This window comes from Orbicella franksi, chromosome 4 (genome assembly GCF_964199315.1).
Source record: "Orbicella franksi chromosome 4, jaOrbFran1.1, whole genome shotgun sequence".
Lineage (NCBI taxonomy): Eukaryota > Metazoa > Cnidaria > Anthozoa > Scleractinia > Merulinidae > Orbicella > Orbicella franksi.
This window is the reverse complement of record NC_138148.1, coordinates 33,257,352-33,281,574: the sequence shown is the minus strand read 5'-3', so window position 1 is coordinate 33,281,574 and position 24,223 is coordinate 33,257,352. Positions and strand designations below refer to the sequence as shown.

General features: G+C 38.9%; 3 protein-coding genes across 5 annotated transcripts; 2 read left to right on the top strand and 1 right to left on the bottom strand.

Annotated features, from left to right (window-relative positions):
- The first annotated feature begins 209 nt into the window (after positions 1-209).
- Positions 210-5,467, top strand: LOC145484130 (uncharacterized). Its single transcript, XM_081462761.1, has 3 exons — positions 210-432; positions 1,824-1,878; positions 2,456-5,467. The coding sequence occupies exons 1-3, from the start codon at positions 400-402 to the stop codon at positions 2,911-2,913; spliced, it is 546 nt and encodes a 181-aa protein (XP_081318887.1). The 5' UTR covers positions 210-399; the 3' UTR covers positions 2,914-5,467.
- A 10,246-nt stretch (positions 5,468-15,713) lies between these two features.
- On the top strand, positions 15,714-19,804 carry LOC145484126 (uS5 assembly chaperone PDCD2-like). The gene is made up of 4 exons (XM_081462754.1): positions 15,714-16,494; positions 17,504-17,772; positions 18,332-18,445; positions 19,046-19,804. Exons 1-4 carry the CDS (start codon positions 15,906-15,908, stop codon positions 19,223-19,225), a joined length of 1,152 nt encoding a protein of 383 aa, XP_081318880.1. The 5' UTR covers positions 15,714-15,905; the 3' UTR covers positions 19,226-19,804.
- LOC145484129 (tRNA 2'-phosphotransferase 1-like) lies at positions 19,529-24,159 on the bottom strand. Of its 3 annotated transcripts, none has more exons than XM_081462759.1 (7): positions 22,106-24,159; positions 21,835-22,001; positions 21,132-21,230; positions 20,918-20,990; positions 20,218-20,274; positions 19,865-19,972; positions 19,529-19,614 (listed from the first exon to the last, which is right to left on the bottom strand). In XM_081462759.1, the coding sequence occupies exons 1-7, from the start codon at positions 22,263-22,265 to the stop codon at positions 19,586-19,588; spliced, it is 693 nt and encodes a 230-aa protein (XP_081318885.1). In that variant the 5' UTR covers positions 22,266-24,159; the 3' UTR covers positions 19,529-19,585. The 3 variants fall into 3 exon arrangements, with proteins under 3 accessions (XP_081318885.1, XP_081318886.1, XP_081318884.1); XM_081462760.1 differs by lacking the exon at positions 19,529-19,614 and having other exon boundaries at positions 19,819-19,972; positions 22,106-22,190; positions 23,108-24,159; XM_081462758.1 differs by lacking the exon at positions 19,529-19,614 and having other exon boundaries at positions 19,819-19,972.
- Between the last annotated feature and the right edge of the window lie 64 nt (positions 24,160-24,223).

Genomic DNA, 24,223 nt, shown 5'->3' with positions numbered 1-24,223 from the left:
CCACCACCACCACCCTCCTCCCCAGCCCTCCGGGCATTAGACATAATTTTCAGTTGGTCAAATTCCCATACCGATTATGGCTCCTGATAATAACAATGACATCTTGAGGATGTCAATAACAAGAAATTTGTTGGTAGGACGAACCCACCACCCAGTTTATTCCTTTCCATTCACCCTTCGTGGCTCTTCGTCCTCTTATGGTTCTTCATTGTCGGAAAATAAATGAAATGCAAATAGTGCGTCATGTTCTAAACGTAACCATGGGAACTCTCATTTCACGCAGGCGCACACGTCAACAAAAGTTATTCGCTTCTGCTTCTGCTTGAGCGGATATTTTTAGATTTCGGCTATTAACGTGAATTTCTGCGATGTTGGATTGTCGCTAAGAATCAATTCTTCATGGGCTGCGGTTCATCTTCGCCTGGAGCAGTTGTAAGTTGCTTTACAATTGCTATATTCCCTGCTTACTCCAACCAAAACTTATTAAATCGCAGATGGTCGGTATGCCAACAGTGGCTTCTAGAACGTTTTCGCTCAAATTATCTATAACCTCAGTTGTCAGTTGTGATAAAAGTCATCCCGAAATCGCCCAGAATGTTTCTGCATATGGCATGAAAAGTTCATGCAATCACATTTTAATCCAGTTTGTAATCGTGCTGTTTTTTTACCACTTTTTACATGTCTGATGCTCCTTTATACAGCTTTAGACTGCTTTAGAATATATTCTTAGCCTTGTAATATTAGCTTTTATCCCGTAGTTTACTTTATCTTTTTGAATGGTCGTATTGCTTTTGATCGGTATATCTTTATCTTTAAATTTGTAGCATCTTAATAAGATTTTTCACCCGTAAGCTTTTCAGTTCCTTGGTGCTACTGGAACTGAAACTTTCGTACATGTATCTTCTTGACACTGAACTCTCCATCTTCCTGCTTTGACCCCCAGCAACTGGACAAATTTCATGACCAGAAATACTTAGGTTACCAGTAAATCTGAGCAAATATAAATTATGGATTTTCCATAAAGATTTGAACGGCTAGTAGGTTTTAACTAAAACAATTAGATTATCTGATCTTGATTTCTACTTGTAAACTCGGACTGTGCCCTCGTCAACTATCAGACGATAGGAAGCTCGACCTCATAATCTAATTGTTAGTTACCTTATTACATGAAATTTTTGTGACCTGTATATTTCGCGATTTTGAGGTGCCCATATTTCATGACACTTAATGTCAGTGATTTTGCGTAAATTTTATATTTCAAATCGCTTAAACTTTGCGTTTTTGAGTAACATAGGTTTTGTTTCCTTGGCAATGTTACCTTTAATTAACATGTCCTTGAATTCAGTAAACCGATATCAAAGGTATAATAACATCAAAATTAACAAAAATGCAATGGCAGGACTATATGTCAACAGTAGCATGAAATTTTATGAGTCACTTAATTTTCAGATCATGTTATTTTTGCAACACTTATTGTTTGCGTCACTTTAATTTCAAGATTTTTTTTAATCGAGAAATTTGAGAAATTAGTGTGTTGCAAAAGTTTCATGTAATAAGGTAAAACAAAATTCTCAGATCGTATTGGACAGGGATGTAGTTAAGAGCCAGTTGCCGGCTAATTTAAGCAGCTGAAATTTTACACAAAAACAAAGACTTGGGTAAACTTTGGAGCTACCAAGGGCATAAAAGCCAGCTGGGCTTGTAAATGAGCCGACTAAGTGCTTTCTTAGCTGGATGTATATCCCTGATTGGTATATCTGCAGGCCCCCCATCCATTGTCATGAGTTAACATTTCATAATGATTCCTGTTTTGTTTGGTTCAGGTGACAACTCAACAAGCTGTCGTAACACCTCAGCATCCAGGAACACAAACTGTAGGTGAGTATTGTCGATTTTCACTACTTTTTAAATACCCATGTATGATGGTTCAACTGTGTTGCACTTCAAGTTTAAAAAGAGAAATGGTTTAAGTCAGCATGAGGTTTTGCCTGAGGCTAATTAGTTAGGGTTAGTGCTGGGGTGTTAATGCTGGGGCAGATCTAGGGGTGCTCAGGGGGTTCGTTCAAACCCCCTAGATTAACAAAAAAATCAAAGAGACATAAAGATAACATGCTGACTTGGCCTCAGAATGCTGGAAATCTTATTTCCGAGAACCTCATCGCATTTCCAGACCCCCTGCTGGAGGGGGTCCCTTTCTTGAACCCTCTTCTCCAAAATCCTGTATCCACCTCAGTAGTGAATTGTAAACACGTGGCTTTGTGAGACAGCGAGACTAGATATCTTTCTGCAAACCTTTAAAAAAAAAAATTGAGATCGCAACACAGTATAACGTTCAAAAAAAATTAAGATGATGAAGCACTGAAATTTTACTAAAATTCTCTAAGATGTATATTTTTCCAAGAACATTATGTTTGTCACTTCTAGTGTTTGTAACTTGTTATCAATTGTTTTCCAGTGCAATATCCTACAGCTTATCCACAACAAGCCAGATATCCCCAGCAACGTGGACCACCACCACAAGGGTACTACAATCAGCGCTACCCTGGTCAGCCAGTAGCATATGGACAACCTGGCTTTTATCAACAACCTCAAACAGTAGTTGTCCAGGACAGGGACAGAGGCGGGGACCTATTAGTAGGAATGGCAGCTGGTGCGGTACTCTCAAATGCCCTGCATGGTCCTCACTACTATGGTCATGGTGCACACATTCATGTACATGACCATGATCACTTTCATAGTGGCGGAGATCACTTTCATGAGCATCACCACCATGGAGGTCCAGAATATCATGAACATTATGGTGATGCTGGTGGGTTTGATGGCGGCGGTGGGTTTGACGACGGTGGTGGAGGATTTGATGACGGTGGCGGGTTCGATGGGGGAGGTTTTGATGATGGTGGAGGCTTTGATTGAGTTTTACAAGAGACATAAAATTCAAAGAGGAATTTAATGATTAAGACTAACAAATATGTAATTGATGCAGGTTACCCAGCCTGGAACCAAAGCTGACTAGAGACTACCAAGAGCAGATAAAGGAAAAGAGAGTTCATACCCTACAGGGGCCTTATTCTCATGGTAATCCCTCTCAAGTTATTAGTTCACTTCCAGTTTTTGAAATCCCTAGGTGGTCTAGAAACCCAGGGGGATACATGCTTGTATGGGCTACATAGGTATGTGTGGCCTCAGAGGGTATGGTTTTTAGCTGTGTTGGTCATAAATAGGGTATTGATTTTGGCCATTTTTTGTCAAATTAGGGTATGGTTTTTCTACTCTAGTCTGGAATCGGGTACATGTAGGTTCTTTTAGAAGAAGCTACTTTTTCATCATTATTGATAAGACCATCAACAAAAGCCCTTCACAATTATGGTTACTGCAATTTAACATTGGTCTGAACTAGGGAACATATTTTAAGACAGGCCTGAAAGTACAGGGTACTGATTTAATGGTCAGGTCATAAATAGGGTTTCAAATTCTTGGTATGGTCAGAAAGATCACAGATTTTGGTCGTAAATAAAGTAAGGGTTTTGGGAAGTCCCATGTTGGGGAGTTTGCTTATGTTGACAGTCTGAGTGGCTTTGCACATACTTTCTTCCTACACAAAACAAAACATCTATGCATCACACATGGTAACATTACCTGTGGAAGATCTGGCTACCACATCCAAAATAAAATGTGAGATGGATTACCGTAGGAATAAGGCTTATATGGGGGGATTATAAACTCTCTTGACCATGATCTTCTCTCGATTTAGAGCTGTAAATATTATTTACTGTAAGCAAGAATGAGGGTGACAACATGTATTATAATTCATTTAATTTATTCAGCGATAGTTTATTTATACCAGCCAATTACATCCAAGATAAGCATCAACTTCAAAGTCAATTAACTAAGTTATTGTGTTATTATAATTCCATTATCCCTGTGAACAGACTCCCTACAGTGTGAGTCTTAGTGGGTTTAAAGCACATAAAATCAGGAAGCAGGAAATGTACAAGGAGACCAAGGTCTAATGGACTGCAGTTGACTTGCTCTGCCTTCTGCCTGTCTGTTTGTTTGTTTGTTTGTTTTTTTGTGTGTTTTTGTTTTTGTTTTTTTCATTCGATGCCCCACGAGGAAGCTTGTTTGCAGGCCATTTTAACCTACATGTAACTCATTGAAGCTACCACATTTGAATGTCATACACATGGAGAAAAAAAGGCTTCAGAGCTAGAGACATGTAACTGAGGATCATACGATAATTTTGCTTTCCAGACATTCATCTAGACAACTTACAAATAAAATAATTGTAAATAGGCCACTCCCCCCCCCCTTCCAAGAAAATAGGCATGACTACTGTAAATTTATATTTCATTGGTGTTTTTTTCCTTATAGTCATATTGTTTGGCATGTTAGCAGCATCTCTCTGTAAATGACTGGTGGTATTTAGGCGCTCTTTTCTAATACTGCCTAAGCAGCTCGTTTTCATCAGTTATTGTAAATACTCGCTAAGGTAGACCGATCAGGCGTTGTTGTTGTTTGTTTTCGTGGGAGAGGGTGAACAGGGAAAAAAGAAACACCTGACCGCAGGTTACATCAGGACAAGCATCACTTGCTTGTTTGAATCTCTTGCTTGCATTAGTGTAGATTAGAAATTAAGCCAGGAAAGAGAAAGAGAGGCTCCATCGTATTAGTACGGACCATGTGCAATGTTACAGGGTTTCATTGAATATGCGAGCTGTTTGTAATCTTTAACTCTTCTAAAGAGTTCGTGACTTGAGAACTGTCTTTCTTATGAGAGTTTAACGATAGTAAAATGGGTTGTAAAATGTTACAGATACCGACTCCAGATGTACGTGTTAAAGGGTTGTTCCCAGGTATTTTATGACGAAAAGCCGCGTCTCTTTACTAGCTATTCTAGCAGCCCTATCAGTTATGTAAATAAAAAAGCAATAAACAAGGAAATTGCAGATGACAAATTTTAGAGAGGAAGCTACATCAGCTTTACTTGGTTTTCATGCGGGTCTTCTATCCTGGCCGAATTGGAATTTGGAGATGTTGGATTTTGTGGAGGGAGGAAAACCCTCGGAGCATCCCGCCCCACTCAGTATGTTTCTCGCGATCATGCCTAGCCTGCGAGTTGGCTCACCTTTGAGTCACGTGCGCGAGTAGTGAAGAGCAAAACGATCCGGCGGGAAGGAGTCTGGTGACGAGGTGATTTCGCGCTCGCAGCTACGCCGCGTGCGCTTGTGCTCCAACGTGAGCCTGCTCGCACGCTAGATCACGCCTGGTTAGAGTCGCAGATCTCCGCGTAACGTACATGCGAGTGAATTTCTGTGTTTCATTCCGCATCCCACCTGTCAAAAGGAGCAAATCGCTCCCGCCGAAGTATTTTTATCCCGCATTCCGTGTTAAAATTTCTTACCTCTATTTTTACTGCCATCCCGCATCCCCCTAAACCTGTGCTAGACCCTCGCCACTGTGCACTATACATACATACATACATACATACATACATACATACATACATGCATGCATGCATGCATGCATGCATGCATGCATGCATGCATGCATGCATGCATGCATGCATGCATGCATGCATGCATGCATGCATGCATGCATGCATGCATACATACATACATACATACATACATACATACATACATACATACATACATACATACATACATACATTACTTTATTTACCCTCGGATTTCAGTGTAGCTTATGCAGCTAATGAGAGATCACCACACCGGGAGCTACATCCCCTACTCTTTTCAATCAGTGTGTGGGTTCTTTTACGTCCCACAGAATTATATGAAGAGTTGTGAGATGGGGCCTACGGTTTATCGTCCTTATCCGAGAAGACTAGAAACTCTAACCATTTATTGAGCGCATTTGATTTACGCCAATGGCAAATCTTGACCTAAATTAATGGCGCAGAAAAAAGGAAACATTCTTATATTTAATATCTAACAAATTTATCAAGGTAACTAGGAACAGAACAGGGTCGCCGCAGGTCAGGAAATGGTCAGGAATAAAATTCTTCGAGGTCAAGGAAAAGTCACGGAATTTTATTTTAGAGTCAGCGAAAATTTATATTTTGAAAGAAAAGTCAGGGAAAATTGAATTCTGGCTGATTTAATACCATTGATCTGTAAGTTGAGGCCAGTGCAGCCACTACTAAATCTAACGTTTTTTATTTATTTGGTTAGGGAAATCGTATTTTTATCAGGGAATTGAAAAGACAGGGAATTTTGAAAAGTGATGCCTGTGGCAACCATGTAGAATTTCTGCAAAATATAATATGAGATCAGACGACATTATTTTCCTGGAAGCATGTTCGTTTCTGACCGTTGCTACAGCTAGGCGTTGCTACGTAACAAAATACCTGCAAATCAAGGCAATTCAAGGCTAAATTTATAACGCACAAACATGCTGTAATACCTTTAACTTCACTAAATAATTAAAAGATAGCTTTTTCATAAAATTGGCAATGTCCCACGACTTCAGTTGGCAAGACAATGAGACCTGCTTTGATTTAAATGAAAAAGACGAAAAAAGCGGGTAGAAAAATTGCCCGGAAACGTCATTTTTGACGCAATATTCTCAAAAACCTTATGCACATAAAAGATGGGCAGCTAAAATGTTTATTTTAACAGCCAATCAGAGAATGCGCTTTATTTAATGAATACGTTGTTTAAAAGAACTGCGAACGCGTGCTGTTCTACCTGTTTTGTGATCGAATGTCTGAAAAATAGTTTATGTCCAATTGACGCCCTTATAGCAAAACATGGGCTGCGCATCTTCAACAAGAATATCATGTAGTAAGGTAACCAAACATTGATATTTTTGTTAACCGGTTTTTATGAAAATGGGACGAAAGTTTCCCTTGTTGCCGCAAACAGTTTCCCGCTTTCTTGACCTTTCAGTCTTACACTTCATAGACGTTTCAGCTGTCTCAGCAGATTTAGATAAAACGCTCTCGAGATTGTCAAATGCACAGCTATAGTTTAAGCACCAATATATAGAAATTTAATCATGAGAATGTGTTATTTTAATTGTGCGCAAGCACCGATTATAGCGGAGCCCGAGTAGACAACAAAAAAAGCACTCATTTGGACAATAATGAACGGTTATCTACTGTACTTGACAAATTAATGTGTCTACTTGATAAATTCAAGTGAAAAGAAACAGAAGATAATGAACACAGCTCAAGAGCGAACGACATATACGAAGAAAACATAATCTTATGAGTTGAACGATATTTGGTTGCCGAAATGTAGCAAAATTCGGTAAAAATTATTTTCATTCGATAAAAATATATTTGCATTCGATAAAAATATTTTCATTCTATAAAAAAATTTTTTTGTTCGATAAAATATATATTTCCATTCGATAGAAATATATTTTCATTCGATAATGTCACTTGACTCCAGGAGGCAAGGAATCGGCAATATCAGCATGTGGGCAAATGACCTTATATAAAAATGATATAAAAATTATCAAAATCGCCTTATGTAACTCATGACTCCAGAATAGCCCTAAATAGCTTTATTCTTAAATCGGCCGAATTAACGTCCGTAAATCGGCCAATTTAACAACTTTAAATTGGTCATTGCTGATATTGATCCCAGGCATGGTAACCAGGCATTTACGCCACGGTCACAGAGCTTCCCGCCAAGCTTCCATAAACATGGCGACCGATGAAAATGTAACCGATACCTCGTGGATTCGACTTGACTTTTTCTCGGGTCTTGTTAAACTACTCGACATTTGCGTGTACCATGGTTTGAACCTTAACTTGGATTTTCCCTCAGTAGCAATTTTTCTCGGAGCTGCCGCAGCAAAAATTCGCACAAGTCCCAGGATGATTGCGAATGGAATTTCAGGAATGGCCTTGAGCCACTGACAGAAATTTAAAAACTTCGTTTAATTTACTGCCGGAAACTTGAACTTCAACTTGAACTTCATGTACTTTGTGAATGATTCACAAAGTACTACAAATTTGGCAGGTTTTCCTTTTTTTATTAGCCTGTTTGTTTTTCCACAACTGTGTTTCTTGATAGCACTCACTGCCACTTTTAATCCTGTGGTTTGATTAATTTTTCTGTTTACGTACGGTCGTTTAACTCAAAATAGATTGCTACCACCTTTTGCGCAATAACTGCATAAACTCTAACCAACATTGGTTTCCATGGCGATCACGGAAGGTAATTTAAATTAGTTACATTACGTCCAAAAAGTTGCCACCATTTTTAAAAATTTCCTTGTTGTGTGCAATCCATTCAATTTTCCCAGGGCTTAGCTATACTGTTGTCCCGTTTTGGTATCTTGTTTCCTACTTCATGTTTTTTTCTTCCTTTAGTTAATAGATTGTTTTAGCTCCTTCAGAATAAATAATTTCCTAGTTACTTTGTGCCTCTATTTCAAAAGGATTCTTTGCGCGAGACATTTTACATGAAGCTGAGTTTGATTTGCATGAAAATGAACACGTATAAATATGATTGGTTTCACACGAAGATTCAGTTTAACACAGAGGCAAAAGGCAACTTGGAAATGCACCTATTAACCCAGCTCTCCATCATTATTATTGTTTTAGCCTATTCCCAAGATTGGGACTGTGCAGATTTCGGTGAATAAAGCCGTTGCCGTCACAAGCCCACAAGGTATTCAGTGGTACCTTATCTGTAAGATGATCGCCCGGGCTATTTAACAATTAGACCCGTAGCCCACTCCATTTTTCATTTCTAAAAAAGCATTTTATATAAAATAAAGAATTCTAGTACGTAGCGCAGGGGCAGATCCATTTCTCCAGGATTTTTCTTAGGAGCCACTACTAAATTTGACGTTTTTTATTTATTTGGTTAGGGAGATCGTATTTTTATCAGGGAATTGAAACGTCAGGGAATTTTGAAAAGTGATGCCTGTGGCAACCATGTAGAATTTCTGCAAAATATAATATGAGATCAGGCGACATTATTTTCCTGGAAGTATGTTCGTTTCTGACTATAAACAATCGTTGCTACAGGCGTTGCTACGTAACAAAATACTTGCAAATCAAGGCAATTCAAGGCGAAATTTATTATATTACGCACAAACATGCCGTAATACCTTTAACTGCAGTAAGAAATTAAAAGATAGCTTTTTCATAAAATTGGCAATGTCCCACGACTTCAGTTGGCAAGATAATGAGACCTGCTTTGATTTAAATGAAAAAGACGAAAAAAACGGGTAGAAAAATTGTCCGAAAACGTCATTTTTGACGCAATATTCTCGAAAACCTGAACATCACTTATGCACATAAAAGATGGGCGACTAAAATGTTTATTTTAACAGCCAATCAGAGAATGCGCTTTATTTAATGAATAAGTTGTTTTAGAGAACTGCGAACGCGTGCTGTGCTACCTGTTTTTGTGATCGAATGTCTGAAAAATAGTTTATGTCCAATTGACGCCCTTACAGCAAAACATGGGCTGCGCATCTTCAACAAGAATATCATGTAGTAAGGTAACCAAACATTGATATTTTTGTTAACCGGTTTTTATGGAAATGGGACGAAAGTTTGCCTTGTTGCCGCAAACAGTTTCCCGCTTTCTTGACCTTTCAGTCTTACACTTCATAGACGTTTCAGCTGTCTCAGCAGATTTAGATAAAACGCTCTCGAGATTGTCAAATGCACAGCTATAGTTTAAGCACCAATATATAGAAATTTAATCATGAGAATGTGTTATTTTAATTGTGCGCAAGCACCGATTATAGCGGAGCCCGAGTAGACAACAAAAAAAGCACTCATTTGGACAATAATGAACGGTTATCTACTGTACTTGACAAATTAATGTGTCTACTTGATAAATTCAAGTGAAAAGAAACAGAAGATAATGAACACAGCTCAAGAGCGAACGACATATACGAAGAAAACATAATCTTATGAGTTGAACGATATTTGGTTGCCGAAATGTAGCAAAATTCGGTAAAAATTATTTTCATTCGATAAAAATATATTTGCATTCGATAAAAATATTTTCATTCTATAAAAAAAAAATTTTTGTTCGATAAAATATATATTTCCATTCGATAAAAATATATTTTCATTCGATAATGTCACTTGACTCCAGTAGGCATGGGATCGGCAATATCAGCATGTGGGCAAATGACCTTATATAAAAATAACTATATAAAAATTATCAAAATCGCCTCATGTAACTCATGACTCCAGAATAGCCCTAAATAGCTTTATTCTTAAATCGGCCGAATTAACGTCCGTAAATCGGCCAATTTAACAACTTTAAATTGGTCATTGCTGATATTGATCCCAGGCATGGTAACCAGGCATTTACGCCACGGTCACAGAGCTTCCCGCCAAGCTTCCATAAACATGGCGACCGATGAAAATGTAACCGATTCCTCGTGGAATCGACTTGACTTTTTCTCGGGTCTTGTTAAACTACTCGAAATTTGCGAGTACCATGGTTTGAATGTTAACTTGGACTTTCCCTCAGCAGCAATTTTTCTCGGAGCTGCCGCAGCAAAAATTCGCACAAGTCCCAGGATGATTGCGAATGGAATTTCAGGAATGGCCTTGAGCCACTGGCAGAAATTTAAAAACTTCGTTTAATTTACTGCCGCAAACTTGAACTTCAACTTGAACTTCATGTACTTTGTGAATGATTCACAAAGTACTACAAATTTGGCAGGTTTTTTTTTTTTGTTATTAGCCTGTTTGTTTTTCCACAGCTGCGTTACTCAATAGCACTCACTGCCACTTTTAATCCTGTGGCTGAGGCAGTCAAAACATTGAATTACTGAAATTGTTTAATATGTTTATCACGGCTTTATAAAATTCTCACAACATATAATTTACCCGTTGCACACGTTCTCCTTATGAAACATTGCCTGCCGGATGGCCGTAACTAGATAAAGAGTAAAATGCCTGTTTGATCATCACCTTTAACAGAATCATGAGTTTTATAAGATGGTTTGATTAATTTTTCTGCTTACGTACGGTCGTTTAATTCAAAATAGATTGCTACCACCTTTTGCGCAATAACTGCATTAACTCTAACCAACATTGGTTTCCATGGCGATCACGGAAGGTAATTTAAATTAGCTACATTACGTCCAAAAAGTTGCCAACATTTTAAAAATTTCGTGTTGTTGTGTGCAATCCATTCAATTTTCCCAGGGCTTAGCTAAACTGTTGTAGCGTTTTGGTATCTTGTTTCCTACTTCATGTTTTTTCTTCCTTTGGTTAATAGATTGCTTTAGCTCCTTCAGAATAAATAATTTCCTAATTACCTTGTGCCTCTATTTCAAAACGAGTCTTTGCCCGAGACATTTTACATGAAGCTGAGTTTGATTTGCATGAAAATGAACCTGTAGGCGAAACACGTATGAATATGATTGGTTTCACACGTAGACTCAGTTTAACACAGAGGCAAAAGGTGACTTGGAAATGCACTTATTAACCCAGCTCTCCATCATTATTATTGTTTTAGCCTATTCCCAAGATTGGGACTGTGCAGATTTCGGTGAATAAAACCGTTGCCGTTACAAGCCCACAAGGTATTCAGTGGTACCTTATCTGTAAGATGATCGCCCGCGCTATTTAACAATTAGACCCGTAACCCGCAAGGGCTACGGGTCAATAGCCCATGAGGCGAAGCCGAATGAGCTATTGACCCGTGGCCCTTGAGGGCGAGGGGTCTAATTGTTTTAGTATCACCCAACTAGTTGGACAGAAAAGGCAATAATAAAGTTAGCAAATGCAAGTTGAAGAAATATTTATTTGGGAATAAAACGAAAGAAAGTGTCACGCTCGATTGCGCCAATTTCGTTACACGAGGACTATTTCTAATAGTCCTCTAGTAGCGTAGCCAATTAAAATGCAGGATTTGCATTAGTCCACTAGTTGGGTGATACTAAATGTATATAGCTACCAGCCAAATACTAATTAGTAAGAATATTGTCTGCGCCTGGTTCTTCAAGCTACTGCATTCCAATGAGGTCTTCAGTGAGTCTTGTTCTTTGGAATTCACTTTTCCTTTGTCACAATAAAACGACTGAAAACTACATAATCATGCAATTAAAATAGAATGAAAATAACTAAAAATGTGAAAGTTACTTAGTGCAAGGAAGTTAAATTTTTTTTCATTACAAAAAAATTGAAATTTAGAAAACATGCCGGTCAAAATATCGCTGCCATGGAAACATCAAGATCCTTGTCCAATGGAAAATCATGCCAAATTGTTATTGCATGCATGAAATTAGGAAGAGCCATCAAATTTGTAGTTCATTACAAGTCCTTAAAGTTGGGAGGTGGGGGTGGGGGGCTCAAAAGTAACTTCCTCTGGTTATACTCACAGGACACCCAGCGTCCTCCTATATAGTTACACTAGGTACAAAGCTTGTTGCCGTTGAATTCGCTAGTTTGCCTTGCTTTTTTAAAGCTACTCACGACCGATGATATGCTATCAGAACCTTTTAATTGACATTTGAATTTGGCAAACTATTTATCTCTGCAGGTGCAACAACTTTACGAAAAGCTCAGCGATAGAACAGTAAGCCGTGTGCCTCAAAAAGAAAACAGCGAACACAAAGGTCCAACAGAAGAAAACGAACTTCAACTAGAATACGCACAAAGAAACCGGGTAGCGAAGAAGCAGAGGCCGACCCAAGTGAAGAGGATGATGAAGAAGAAAACGACGACCCAGATGAAGATGAAGATGAAATAAAGTCGGGGGAAGAGGAATTAAGTGACGAGGAAAGAGGAGAAAGTCAAGGCGAAGAAGACAGCAACAAAGAAGGAAGAGCAGAGGAAGAAGGCGAGGAGGACGTGGACGAAGATCAGGTTGAAGACGAAGACGATGAACCAGAAGGTGGAGATGAACAAGGGAATGAAGATGAAGGAAATGAACAAGAGGAGGAGCAAGATGATAATGATAATGATGAAGAGAATGGTGATGAGAATAATGATGGTGATGAGGGGGAAGAGGAAGGGTAGGAGTGCAAAGAGAAAGTGAAGAAAGGAAGGGTAGGGGTTAGAGGACAAAACGCGAAAACATAAACAGGAACTGAAACATAAACAGAAGAGAGGGAAAGACAAGAGAGGACAAGGAAAGAGGAAGGAGAGGAGAGAGAAAGTAGGACTGAGAGAGAATAGAAAAGAGACGAAACAGAAGGGAAAGTGGAAGAAAAGAAACGAGACGAACAAAAATGAGCGAGTAAAGGGAACGTTGCATGGGAAACGAAGAAACAAAGCGAAAGATCAGAAAGGGAAGCAGCGAGAAGAGAGTGAGAAGACAAAGATTAATCGATTAGTTATCTGGTAGAAAAGTAGGAGTGTAATAGGGGAAGACTGGATAAGAACAAGGCTTCGGCAGGCATGCGCGCGCAGGTTAAGACTTCAAAATAGAAAGTCCTCCAATGTACTTCCCAGAGCTCACGTAACGTGGGCCTTACGAACGAGATTGAAAGTCCTCCAATTCTTTCGCTTTCAGTAATGTATAATAATTTTAACCTTCACCTTGAAATACGGTCGACATCTTTTTTCCTCCATTCCGGTAAAAAGAGTTAAGGTTACCGTATACCTTCAGGGGTGTCTCGCGTCCAAGCGATGTAGCGCGTCCAGTTTAAGCTGTAGATACCTAAGCCCCTATATCAAATTAAAGCTTATAGAGCTGGCTATCAAACCATACCAAAAATTTTGAAATAAAATGAATTGCCAATTTTTTCACGGTCACCAAATGCAAGCGTCCTAATCACCTTTTGGAAGCTACAAGTCAAAGCGAATTTTGTTTTTCGCCAATTTATTTTTTTCCTCGGTTTCAGGACAAAAAGCGCTAAAAAAGCGTGTCTGCGTTTTTCCATATTCAATTGTAGTAAAAAGTTACAGAACATTTTCGAAATAGGATTAAAAAAATGTGAAGTGATCGTAGAAAAATCGCTCTCGGAGAAAAAATATTTCGAAATAAACAATTCGCAGACAAGTTTTTGTTTTTCATATGTTAATCTAGCTACTGTCCAAATTTGAGGGCAAACAAACAAATTCCGTTTGAGTTGTAACTCTTTAAAGTGGCTGCTTCAAGTGAAAAAATTTATCCGAGAAAACAGCGCTAAGAAAAATATCTTACTTCGCAAACAAACTCCGCCCACAAACGCCTTCAACTGGGTTCTCAGATCACTGAGCCAATCAGCGCTTGGAAAATTTACTACCATTAACTCGTGGTGAAATTTACGCGTGAATCTGCAAAAAAAACCTTGCGTTTCGCAATGCGCTCAAGGCGGAGAGATAATTTTTCTGCAGCTGGGTTTTTCTTGAAGCTGGTTTGGCAAAATGGGGAAGACGAAAAAGGATACGAACGTTAGAGTAGCTGGGCGACGAGAACAAACAAAAGAAAGCGCGGCAGAGCAAATGTGCATGGATAATATTACAATGGATCTCAATGAGTTGGACGATTCATCGGTATCGAACTGAACAAAAGAGTCACTGTAAACATCGCTGTTATCACTGTCGAGTTCCCAAATTTTACACAACCTTTCTCTTCTCTTGACTCGATCTTTTTGCCCGCTTGATACGTCCGTAGCTTCATCCGCGAGGTCAACTTTCGCTTCTTCACTCATTGATGTATTTTTATCCATTCTTCGCTCTTTCGAACTGGTAAACGGAGTTTTCCGTGGTCCATGTTTACTTATAACTTAATAGAATTACATCTAACACGAAAAATGCTTGGATTAACAATGCTGATTACCTGAGTAGCCAGCCAATTCGTGGTATCAATATCGGTAATATTCCCGCGAAAGTAGTCTCGGTTGATTGCATACACGTTATAGGGCTGTCAATCAAGAGGGAACTTTTACTTCCGGCCATAACGTAAAACATCCCTTTCTCCGCCAATATTAGGTTTTTTTCAATTTTGTTTTCAGAAATTAGAGATTACTCTTCGACCATTAGTTTGAACCAAAAATCCAAATTTGAAGAAAATTGCCGATCTGAAGGTATACTGTAACCTGAAGAGACATTTATTAGCTTTTGGTATACCGCCAGTTTCCTTTATTTATGCCCACGATGCTCTCCGCGTGCAGTTTTTGTCGACTTAACACTCCATTTTTCATTTCTAAAAAAGCATTTTATATAAAATAAAGAATTCTAGTATGTAGCGCAGGGGCAGATCCATTTCTCCAGGATTTTTCTTAGGAGTGGGTGCACCACTACGGAGTGGTGTAACACCAATAAACCACATGGATTCTTTTGCAGAATACAAGTTTATTAGAAAGCCGCATGTCATCTCGAGGGGGGGAGGGGAGGTGGGCACCCCTGTAACCTCCCGCTAGATCGGCCCCTGTAGCGAATCCAAGTGAACCCTTAGTGCTGTTGCAGTGAACCTTTTGTCATTTTAAGTAAATCACATTCATCAATGATCAATGCAAAAGTCATGCAAAAACTTAAGGAACACGATTTCTTAAACCTTTCCCTTTGCGTTCCTAGCTTCCACCGCCCTCCCCCCACCCCCTCCCGCGCCCCGTTCACACCACTGGTAGGAGTGGACGAACCATGTACAGTTTCTCTTTCGGACATCATTTTAAAAAGGGTACGCCAGTGCAGTAATAAATTAATTAGCCCTCAAATGCTTGCTTGTACGATATTAATCATTAATAGCCGGTGTAATACCTATAAAATGTTTAAGCAAGCAATCTGGTTCTGATTCCTTTGTTCAGGCAGAGTAGTATAGTGGAATTCCAATTTTTTACGGACCTCTCTATTATTCGAATCATTATTTTGCTTCTCTCATGAAAAGCTAGGTGTTCTATACTGGTATTTACTGTTTCGAACCCTCCGATTTTCGAAGTCGGAGTCTCCTTGGGAACTGGGAACGAGGTCTTGAAGTGAGCCTGCAGTTACCCATGACAGCAGAAGAGCGTGAACCAACATGGCGGCCAAAGAAGTAGAATTAGGTTTTGCTGAAGAAATAGGCAATGATGCAGTTCGTAGACTTCAAATGACCAGCGCCTTCTTTCCGAGTAAAATCGGTGGAAAACCAGCGTGGCTAAACGTACAAGATCTGCCTGATTCTAGGCGCTTGCTCTGTAAGATCTGCCAAAAACCTATGATCTTACTGTTGCAAGTGTACGCTCCGTTGGCCGACGACCGAAGTTTTCATCGAACGATTTTCGTATTTTGCTGCAAAGATGGAAAATGCCACTCCAAAAACCGCAGCGATTGCTTCCTTGTTCTGAGAAACCAGTTAAAACGCGATAATAAGTTCTACAGCTATCATCCCCCTCCAGAGCTAGATGAGATCAACGAACTCTCGTTAGAATCCGTGGCAAATGAGTTTAAACCAAAGGCTTGGACAAGTTTGTGCGATGTGTGCGGCTGCAAAGGAGACAAGAAGTGTTCGAAATGTCACATTGCTCAGTATTGTTGCCGTGAACATCAGACGGTGGACTGGAAATCAGGGCACAAAAACTTGTGCACGAAATTGTGTGCAGAGGGCGGTCAAGATCAACTGGTAGAAGGTGACTGTAAACATAACACTATGAAATAATCTGTAGTGCTATAAAGCTTATCCTGTCATTTCATGGCCATAAAATATAGCAAAAATTATTAACACTGGAAAATGCCTGAAGCGGGGGGGTGGGGGTGGGGGGGGGCTACTCGCTTTGGTCAGAATGGGGTACTGATTTAAGCCAGTTTTTGCACTCTAGTCTTGAATTGGATATGTTTTTTAAATAGAAGAAGCTACTTTTTCATCATTATCAATAAGACCATCAACAAAAGCCCTTCCCAATGCCATTAACATTGGTATAAACTAGGGAACTAGTTATACTGTAAGGCAGGTCCAAAACACAGTATTGATTTAATGGTCAGGTCTTAAATAGGGTATCGAAATTTTTGCTTGGGTCATTATAGGGTAGAGAAAATCACAGATTTTGGTCTTAGATAGTGTATTGGTTTTGGGAAGCAGGCTGCACACCTCCAACCAATTTTTCTATAACTCAGTAGAAACTCAGAGAATATGTTATCTATTTCTGTCGGAAAATACTGCGACGAAAAAAGAAAAACAACTTGTTTACTTTGATCATCAAAATGGAAAAATAAATTCTCGTTGCTTGCACCATCATTATAGCAACAACTCATGCTAGTTCTTTTTCTATCAAGTTTTAGTATAAATTTACTATCTATTCTGTGATAGACAGTGAGGAGCGTGGCAGTGTGCCCTTGTTAACAAAATCATGGCTGCTTCTTGGCATTTTTGAAGTGTCTGTGAAGAGGATTTAGATAAAGTTTTGAACAACTAGTAGATTTATACTAAAACAATTAGATTATTCGCTCTCAATTTCTATGCGTGATAGTTGACGAGGGCGCAGCCCGAGTCAACTATCACACGATAGAAATCTCGAGCTCATAATCTAATTGCTTATTAGAAACACGATTTTAAACCAATCAGCACATTTTTGGTGGCTATTTTATAAATGTACAGTGGTAAATGAAATTAATGATAATAATTTTATTTTGACTTCCCAGGGGCTACCACATGCAAGAAAAAAAGCAAAGTCCTTTTTCCAGAATATGAGCTAGTGATTGAGACAGAATCAGATGACAGTGCTGCTTGCAATAAGAGTGAAAAGGAGAGAATAGATGAATACAAACAGTTTGTGAAATCGAAAGAACTTCTTGGTGACTCAGATAATGACAAAGAACTAGAATCTCTGGCTACGCTTGGAAAGGAAGCTTTACTTGCTGACAAACAGTTTAGAAAATTCAAGAAGAGAGTTGCAAGAGAGCCAAAACAGGTTTGTTTCCTAGTGAGCAGATGAAAAGAGAACATGGACATATTAGCCCCCCACACCCTGTAGGGGTTTCATCAATGTTTTTATCACTAAGGCAACTGGTTTTCACAGGTTGGCAAAACTTTTTGAACTAATCTTCTTGTGTAGAAAAACTTTCTTCTAGATGATGAAATCATCTTCTTCTAGATGGTCAGATCGTCTTCAATTTGCATAGTGCCTGGCCTTATTGAAACCCGTGACCCTGTAGGGGAACTTATTTGCAATAATTGACTGATTGAGAACTATATATTATTAAATTAAGAATGTAAATGTACACCTTCGACACTCAGGCAGCAAGTTTACAGTTTAATGTATCAATTGATATCTACCTCAGCTCAGTGTCAAATGAAACAAACTAATCAAAAGATTTTGCCAAATGAATTTATACTAGATTTTTACAAGCAATTTAAAGGTTTGAATCCAATTTGGACATCTACATGCCTTCTATATATGGATAAAAGTAATAGATATAAAAGTAATATATGTAAAAATAAGTTGAAAGTTCAACTGTTTATTTTATTAGGTTTTGCGCTATCACCAAAATGGTGAGCCCCTGTGGGTTTCTGATGAAGGTAAACCTAATGATGGAGATATTCCAAAATGTGAATGTGGATCTGAAAGGGTGTTTGAATTTCAGGTAAGAATTAAATTTGTTCAAATAAGAGCTTGTCCCTAAATTGTGTATGTGTGGGTATGATAATACTGCCATAATTAAATTAGTGCATAGTAAATAGTTGGTCAGCTTTGAAGGTGATACTGTAAAATATCAAGGCAAGCTTCCTGAGACAGTGAGTTAGATGCAGCAAATGCCACTAACGAAAGATTAAAATGCTCATCAAAACAAGTGCAGGCAGTCTTAAAAGTAACTTTTTATTTTTAAAATCAATCTAAATTGTGGTCTGGAGGATTAACAGTGGGCCTCTGACCATTTAGATACGACTACATGTTACTATAGGTAGAAGCTAAAACTGTCTCGTAAAATAGTGAACAGGGTTGTGCCATGGGTCACATAGAGCACATTTCTGAATGGTGTAAAAAATGTTCTTTTATACGAAATACATAAGTGACGCTAACATTGTATTTTGATATTATAATATTAAAATAGCATCTATTTGATCTCAAGCTTTCACCCAATTTATGGTGGCTTTTGGCTTATTTATTTCTTAGTTATTATCAATAGTATACATTACGAATTATTTATTTTTTATAATAATAATTTTTTATTGCTTACATGTAGGTTATGCCCCAGCTGCTCAACTACTTACAAGTGGACAGCATCAAGGAGAGTGTGGACTGGGGTACATTAGTTGTCTTCACTTGTTCAGAAAGTTGCAGTGATGGCACTTCATATCTGAGAGAGTTTCTATGGAAACAAAATTTTGCTGACACAGGGATACCAACTACTGCCTTGTATTGATATTTGGTCCGCATAAGTTTTTGAACTAACTAATTTATGAACTACGTTCATTCTTATACATATAATATAATTGTAAATTCATCAGAGAACAAACACCAGTACAGTCAAGAGGGAATGTCTTGTCACACACTGTGACCATTAAAATGAGAAAGTCTACGGCATAATTTACATTGCATGGTTACCATGACAATAATAACTGAATATTGTTACTGTGGTAGTAATTTACAAGTTAAATTATTTTTACTAGCAGTGTATACGCTACTAACAGGTAGGACAGTTCATAACTGAATAATAATCATTTTAGTTTTGAATTAAAATAATTTGGTCACTCCTATCACCTCTGTTGGTTGGTAACTATGATCAGGTGGTAGGAAAAAGCAATTCTTTCCCTGAAACGAACAACCAATAATCATATCAGCAACATGAACTAGCTCAGAAAGAATTTGTTGAGAGACAAAAGGCATAGGATACTACTAAGTCTTGTAATCTGGGGGACGCCAGGGTTCAAGCCTTCCTGGACCCTACCACATACTAAAAGTATAGCAGTCAAGATGATATTTACAAAATGAGACAGACTGTCACAGTGCTTTTACTGTCATGCATCAAAACATATGATTGTGAAAACACTGTTGTACTCACTGGGTCTAATCTGTACAACTCTTTCAAAATATTTAGGTGGGAGAAAACCTTGTTCATTTCCAGGGTAGAGGATCACGTTGTTGGATGATCTGTAAAACTTGAAGCCATCTGGGCAGAAAGAAAAACCACAGAGTTTTCTAGCTATGGAAGAGCCACTTTACTATAAAGCAACTGCATAAAATTCTGAAAACTAATAATAACCAGGTTATGTTGGCATGGTGGCATGTCAGGCAGCCCCAACACAAAAAGAGGTAGATTTCATTTGACAAAATACTGTAGTACTGTTATGGGGGATCTGTAAATAATCAAAATGAAACCTGTATTTGAAAAAGGTCATATTTTAAGTTACTTACCACTAAGGGCCTTTTTGAGATCAATAAACACCACAACTTCACAGCTTGATCGCATTCCTAGGGTCGAGAAAAAAAAGCATCTGCATCACAAAGCTCAGGGTGACCCATGATGGACTAGCAAATTGATTCCCATCAAGGGCATGGTACCTACAGTTCTGTAGCATGTAATCACCAGTCACTTTGTGCTTTTGAAACTGGGCATGCAACATACAGAGAAGGTCAGGTCCTATCCTGTGGCGGGGTTACTCTGACCCATATATAAGCTGTATGGGTATGTGCTGCTGTGAAGGGTATGGTTTTCAGGTAGTTTAGTCTGGGATAGTGCATAGAAATCAGAATGGAGAATAGCTAGTCTGAGATCATGGTCTAGTATAGGATAAGGTTTTCAGTGATCCAGCATAACATGCCTATCTCCTACAGAGTACCACCGGGGATCTTATATCCTTTTAAAAGGGCTAGTGGATTTTGCAGTCAGGATAGTAAATTCTGTCCTTCACTTGCCCAAAGGGTGAGGAAAGTGTCTTGGGAAAATTTTTTGGAGGAAAATCCAATTTCAGAAGTGCTGAGAGAGGGGAAATTATTTTTAGGGTAATTGAGAATGACCTTTCAGGCTAGTACATTATAGTATATATTAGACAATTGGTTTTCTTTGCACTCCGAGATGTTCTAGATAACATAAAAGGGTAACTTCTAAACTGACCACTGATGACACCTTCTTCTCCAGGCTCTCCAGGTGCAAAATGGATGTGATTTCTGCTCATTCGTGACAAGCCCTAAGCAGAAAAGAGCCAAATTAAACAATGTTGATACTGCTGGTATTCACAGTTTCATACACAATGGAACATCAGTGCTGATACTCTGAGCTTTCAATTGTAATTAAAAAGTAATCTACATGTATGTGATGCAGTACCTACCTGAGTTTTTATCGGTTCCCAACAGTTGCGATAGGTGCCATGTACGACAGTGGGTGCTTCAGAATGGTCTGTAATGGGTTCCAACTCAAGATCGTCTACCTACATGTTCATGTAGTACATGTGAATATGTACGACTCACAATAATGTATTATTGATAGCAACAAATAATCAGGGTGCTATAATGTAGAACCAGATAAATTATTAACCTGCCTGAGTAAACAGCTGTCTTTTCCCGCAATCAGAACTGGAATTTTCATTTGGGGTTGAATTTCAACCGAGAGATTTACTGAGATTTACTGAGCATGTTGTTCAAAAGGGATAATGAATAAAAAATCTTATTGCACACCCATTACATTGTGTATACCTGTCCAAGGACATTGTACATACCAAATTATTCACGACTGTTGACAAACTTTACACAAGTCCCACATACATCAGTTTCAATGGACAAGACATGTTTAACACCTTTAACTGAAAAACAGTTTGACTTGACTCTGAAGATGATTTCTGCTCAGGTTAATTTACCTTGTCAAAACGAAGGTCACTGTAACTTCGACATGTTCAGAACCACTCTCGCCCAGATGATCACACTGGATGAACTTATGTATGCAACTAGACAGGTAACTAAGGTAACCAATCAGTGAGTGCTTAAGTTATGATTGGTACCAAAAAAATAAATGACGTATAATATTAACATACTGACCTCCATAGTGTGTCCTTGATTTGCTCTGATTTGAAGCCTGTCTGTTGCTGGATCATTTCTCAGAGCAAAGCGTTTCTTATCATTCTCAGCTACAACTTTTTTGACGTCATCCTCTGAATATCTTTGGAACTGTCGTAGTCTTAAAAGGTCATCCACAAAAATGAAACCTATGCAAAAAATGTAAGTACCTTTATTTGGCATGTACTCACTGAAATGTAAGATTGCAATCATATTTGCTATAATAAATTAGTTTTTTTCTTTCTGTAATTACCTTGCGTCATTTGTAGTCCTTCCTTAGCTGCACCATGCCGTAGAATGTAAGAAAGAGCTTTGGACAGCTGAATATTGTGGTTGCTCTGCAAGACATTGATATAAATATTCATGGTTACCTCCCTCACAGTTGGGATTTTTTGCGAGACCCCCCAACCCATCTAGAAATTCCAATTAATCTTCATACATTTCTTTAAATGTTTTGGTCTTACAGAGCCCCCATCTCCCAGGAAATTCCAATCCCTTCTGTGGGGGGAGTATGGATATTTTCTGGAACCGTACTTTTTTAACAATTATTATAATTATTACTGATAGCTGACAGCAACATGGTGACTTTTTCCACTGACCTCAGCCTGATTTGGAGCAAAATTGAATATCATGTCAGTAAGGACAACTTACTTTTGCCCCTACGTTCAGCTCTTATATTTTTGTGTCCCTAGATCTGTTGAGATAAGAACTAAATTCCTCTTAGTGAAAAGAACTAATTTCTGTTTTTTTAAGGAACATGTTGTACACACAGTATGGTGTAATGTAGTTTACAAACAACTTCCACTCATTGGCCCACTGGTTGGGTAATGGTGTGGCCTGCACCCTACCCAGCCCCTAACAACCTGACCCCTGCAGCTGGTGACCCCTGGGGGTGAATACGCCATGAATCTTTGGGTGGGGATGTGCCACTGGGACACTGAAGCCCTTACCTATTTCTAGACCAATATCAGCCTGATTTTGCAGCCCTATTCTAGACTAGGGCCTAACAACCCCTACCCTATCCACGCCCCCCCTCCCCCCTCCCCCCTGCCCCCCGGGGGTAACTAAGGAAATTTACCAACCATGTCCTCAGCTTCTCCATCAAATTTGCACTCACTGGCCTAATAAACCTAGATTGATTCAATTACACTTGTGAGCTACAACATTACTTCTAAGCTTAAAAAGAGCTCGATTTGTATTAATTTAACCTTAACGAAAGGCCTGTTCAGGAACTTGAGCACGGGCTTGAGCTTACCTTTTGCGAATTTTTCGCGCTAGCGGCACTTTGCTGACTTCTTCTACCGCTCATTTTACTTCTACGTCTTTCAAGTACCGAAAATTGAACTGTATAGAATCTAGTTAGTGATGCTCACGATTCCGCTGAAATGAAGATTGCACCATCACCTGTCACAGCATTGCACCGCCAATTTTGGTCAGTCAAATTGTATGCGTACGAGCGATACTTGGCACCAGACTCCCACTTCTCAGTAGATTGGTCACGCAACGCTGTACTTCTCCACGCGCAAGCCGGAGTTGCGTTACGCTAGGCAAAAAGAAATCGGCCAAATGTAATTTTACTGTTTTATAACTGGATTCGGACAGAATTTAGACTCATTATACCATTTCTGTAATTTACCAGTGCAAAAAGAACAAAGAGAAAGAAAGACGGTGTTTCAAGGGCGCGGGAAGAAGAGACCTGGGAAGGAGGTTGTTGTGATTGGCTCGTTATGTGTTTCTTCCTCTGTAATCGTTCTTACTGGTTAGTTATGATCATTTCTGTGAACACCACCACTGTAATCTCCTCCATTTCCATGCATCCTCCTTTACCAAAATAGGTCTAGAAATAATGTTATTAAATTGTCAAAATTCTAGAACGCCTTGGCAAGGCTTGCTGATCAGGAATATCTGTCTCCAGGGCCGTAGCTAGTGAGGGAAACCGAGGCACTTGTCTCAGTCATTTTAATCGTTTCTGTACTTTCTTATTCGAAGAGGAAAGTAAAAAAAAAAGCTGCTAAATACCTATAGGAAGAGAATTTCACCATGGACATTGCCTCAGTCCGAACGCGAGAGAGCGGCGGAAATCGAGCTTAGCTAAGGCCCTGATCTCTCGCTTTGTTTCTTCGATTAAGTCCAACAGTGCAGAGCGCGAGCTGGGCGCGATGGAAAGATAGCATTGTTCCTGTCTGAGATTTTGTTATAATCGTGACGTTTGTTTGTTTGTTTTGCTTTGCTGTTGAGGTGCGGCAAGATGACACAGCTCAACCTAACCGTTTATTTCAGTAACAGTCACTCTATTGGACTGGAGCTTTGTGGAAAGTTATTTCAAATTCTCAGCTACTATTTTGACAAGATATGGGAAGGTAACGGCTAT

Excerpts from the sequence above, each read along its gene's own strand:
- LOC145484130 (XM_081462761.1), top strand. The coding sequence starts at position 400 with ATGGGCTGCGGTTCATCTTCGCCTGGAGCAGTT. Across the intron at positions 433-1,823 it reads CATCTTCGCCTGGAGCAGTT|GTGACAACTCAACAAGCTGT; the intron begins GTAAGTTGCTTT and ends TGTTTGGTTCAG. Across the intron at positions 1,879-2,455 it reads TCCAGGAACACAAACTGTAG|TGCAATATCCTACAGCTTAT; the intron begins GTGAGTATTGTC and ends ATTGTTTTCCAG.
- LOC145484126 (XM_081462754.1), top strand. The coding sequence starts at position 15,906 with ATGGCGGCCAAAGAAGTAGAATTAGGTTTTGCTGAAGAAATAGGCAAT. Across the intron at positions 16,495-17,503 it reads TCAAGATCAACTGGTAGAAG|GGGCTACCACATGCAAGAAA; the intron begins GTGACTGTAAAC and ends TTGACTTCCCAG. Across the intron at positions 17,773-18,331 it reads TTGCAAGAGAGCCAAAACAG|GTTTTGCGCTATCACCAAAA; the intron begins GTTTGTTTCCTA and ends TTATTTTATTAG.
- LOC145484129 (XM_081462758.1), bottom strand. The coding sequence starts at position 22,265 with ATGGGTTGGGGGGTCTCGCAAAAAATCCCAACTGTGAGGGAGGTAACC. Across the intron at positions 22,002-22,105 it reads AGGACTACAAATGACGCAAG|GTTTCATTTTTGTGGATGAC; the intron begins GTAATTACAGAA and ends TTTTTTGCATAG. Across the intron at positions 20,991-21,131 it reads GGGAACCGATAAAAACTCAG|GGCTTGTCACGAATGAGCAG; the intron begins GTAGGTACTGCA and ends TTTTCTGCTTAG.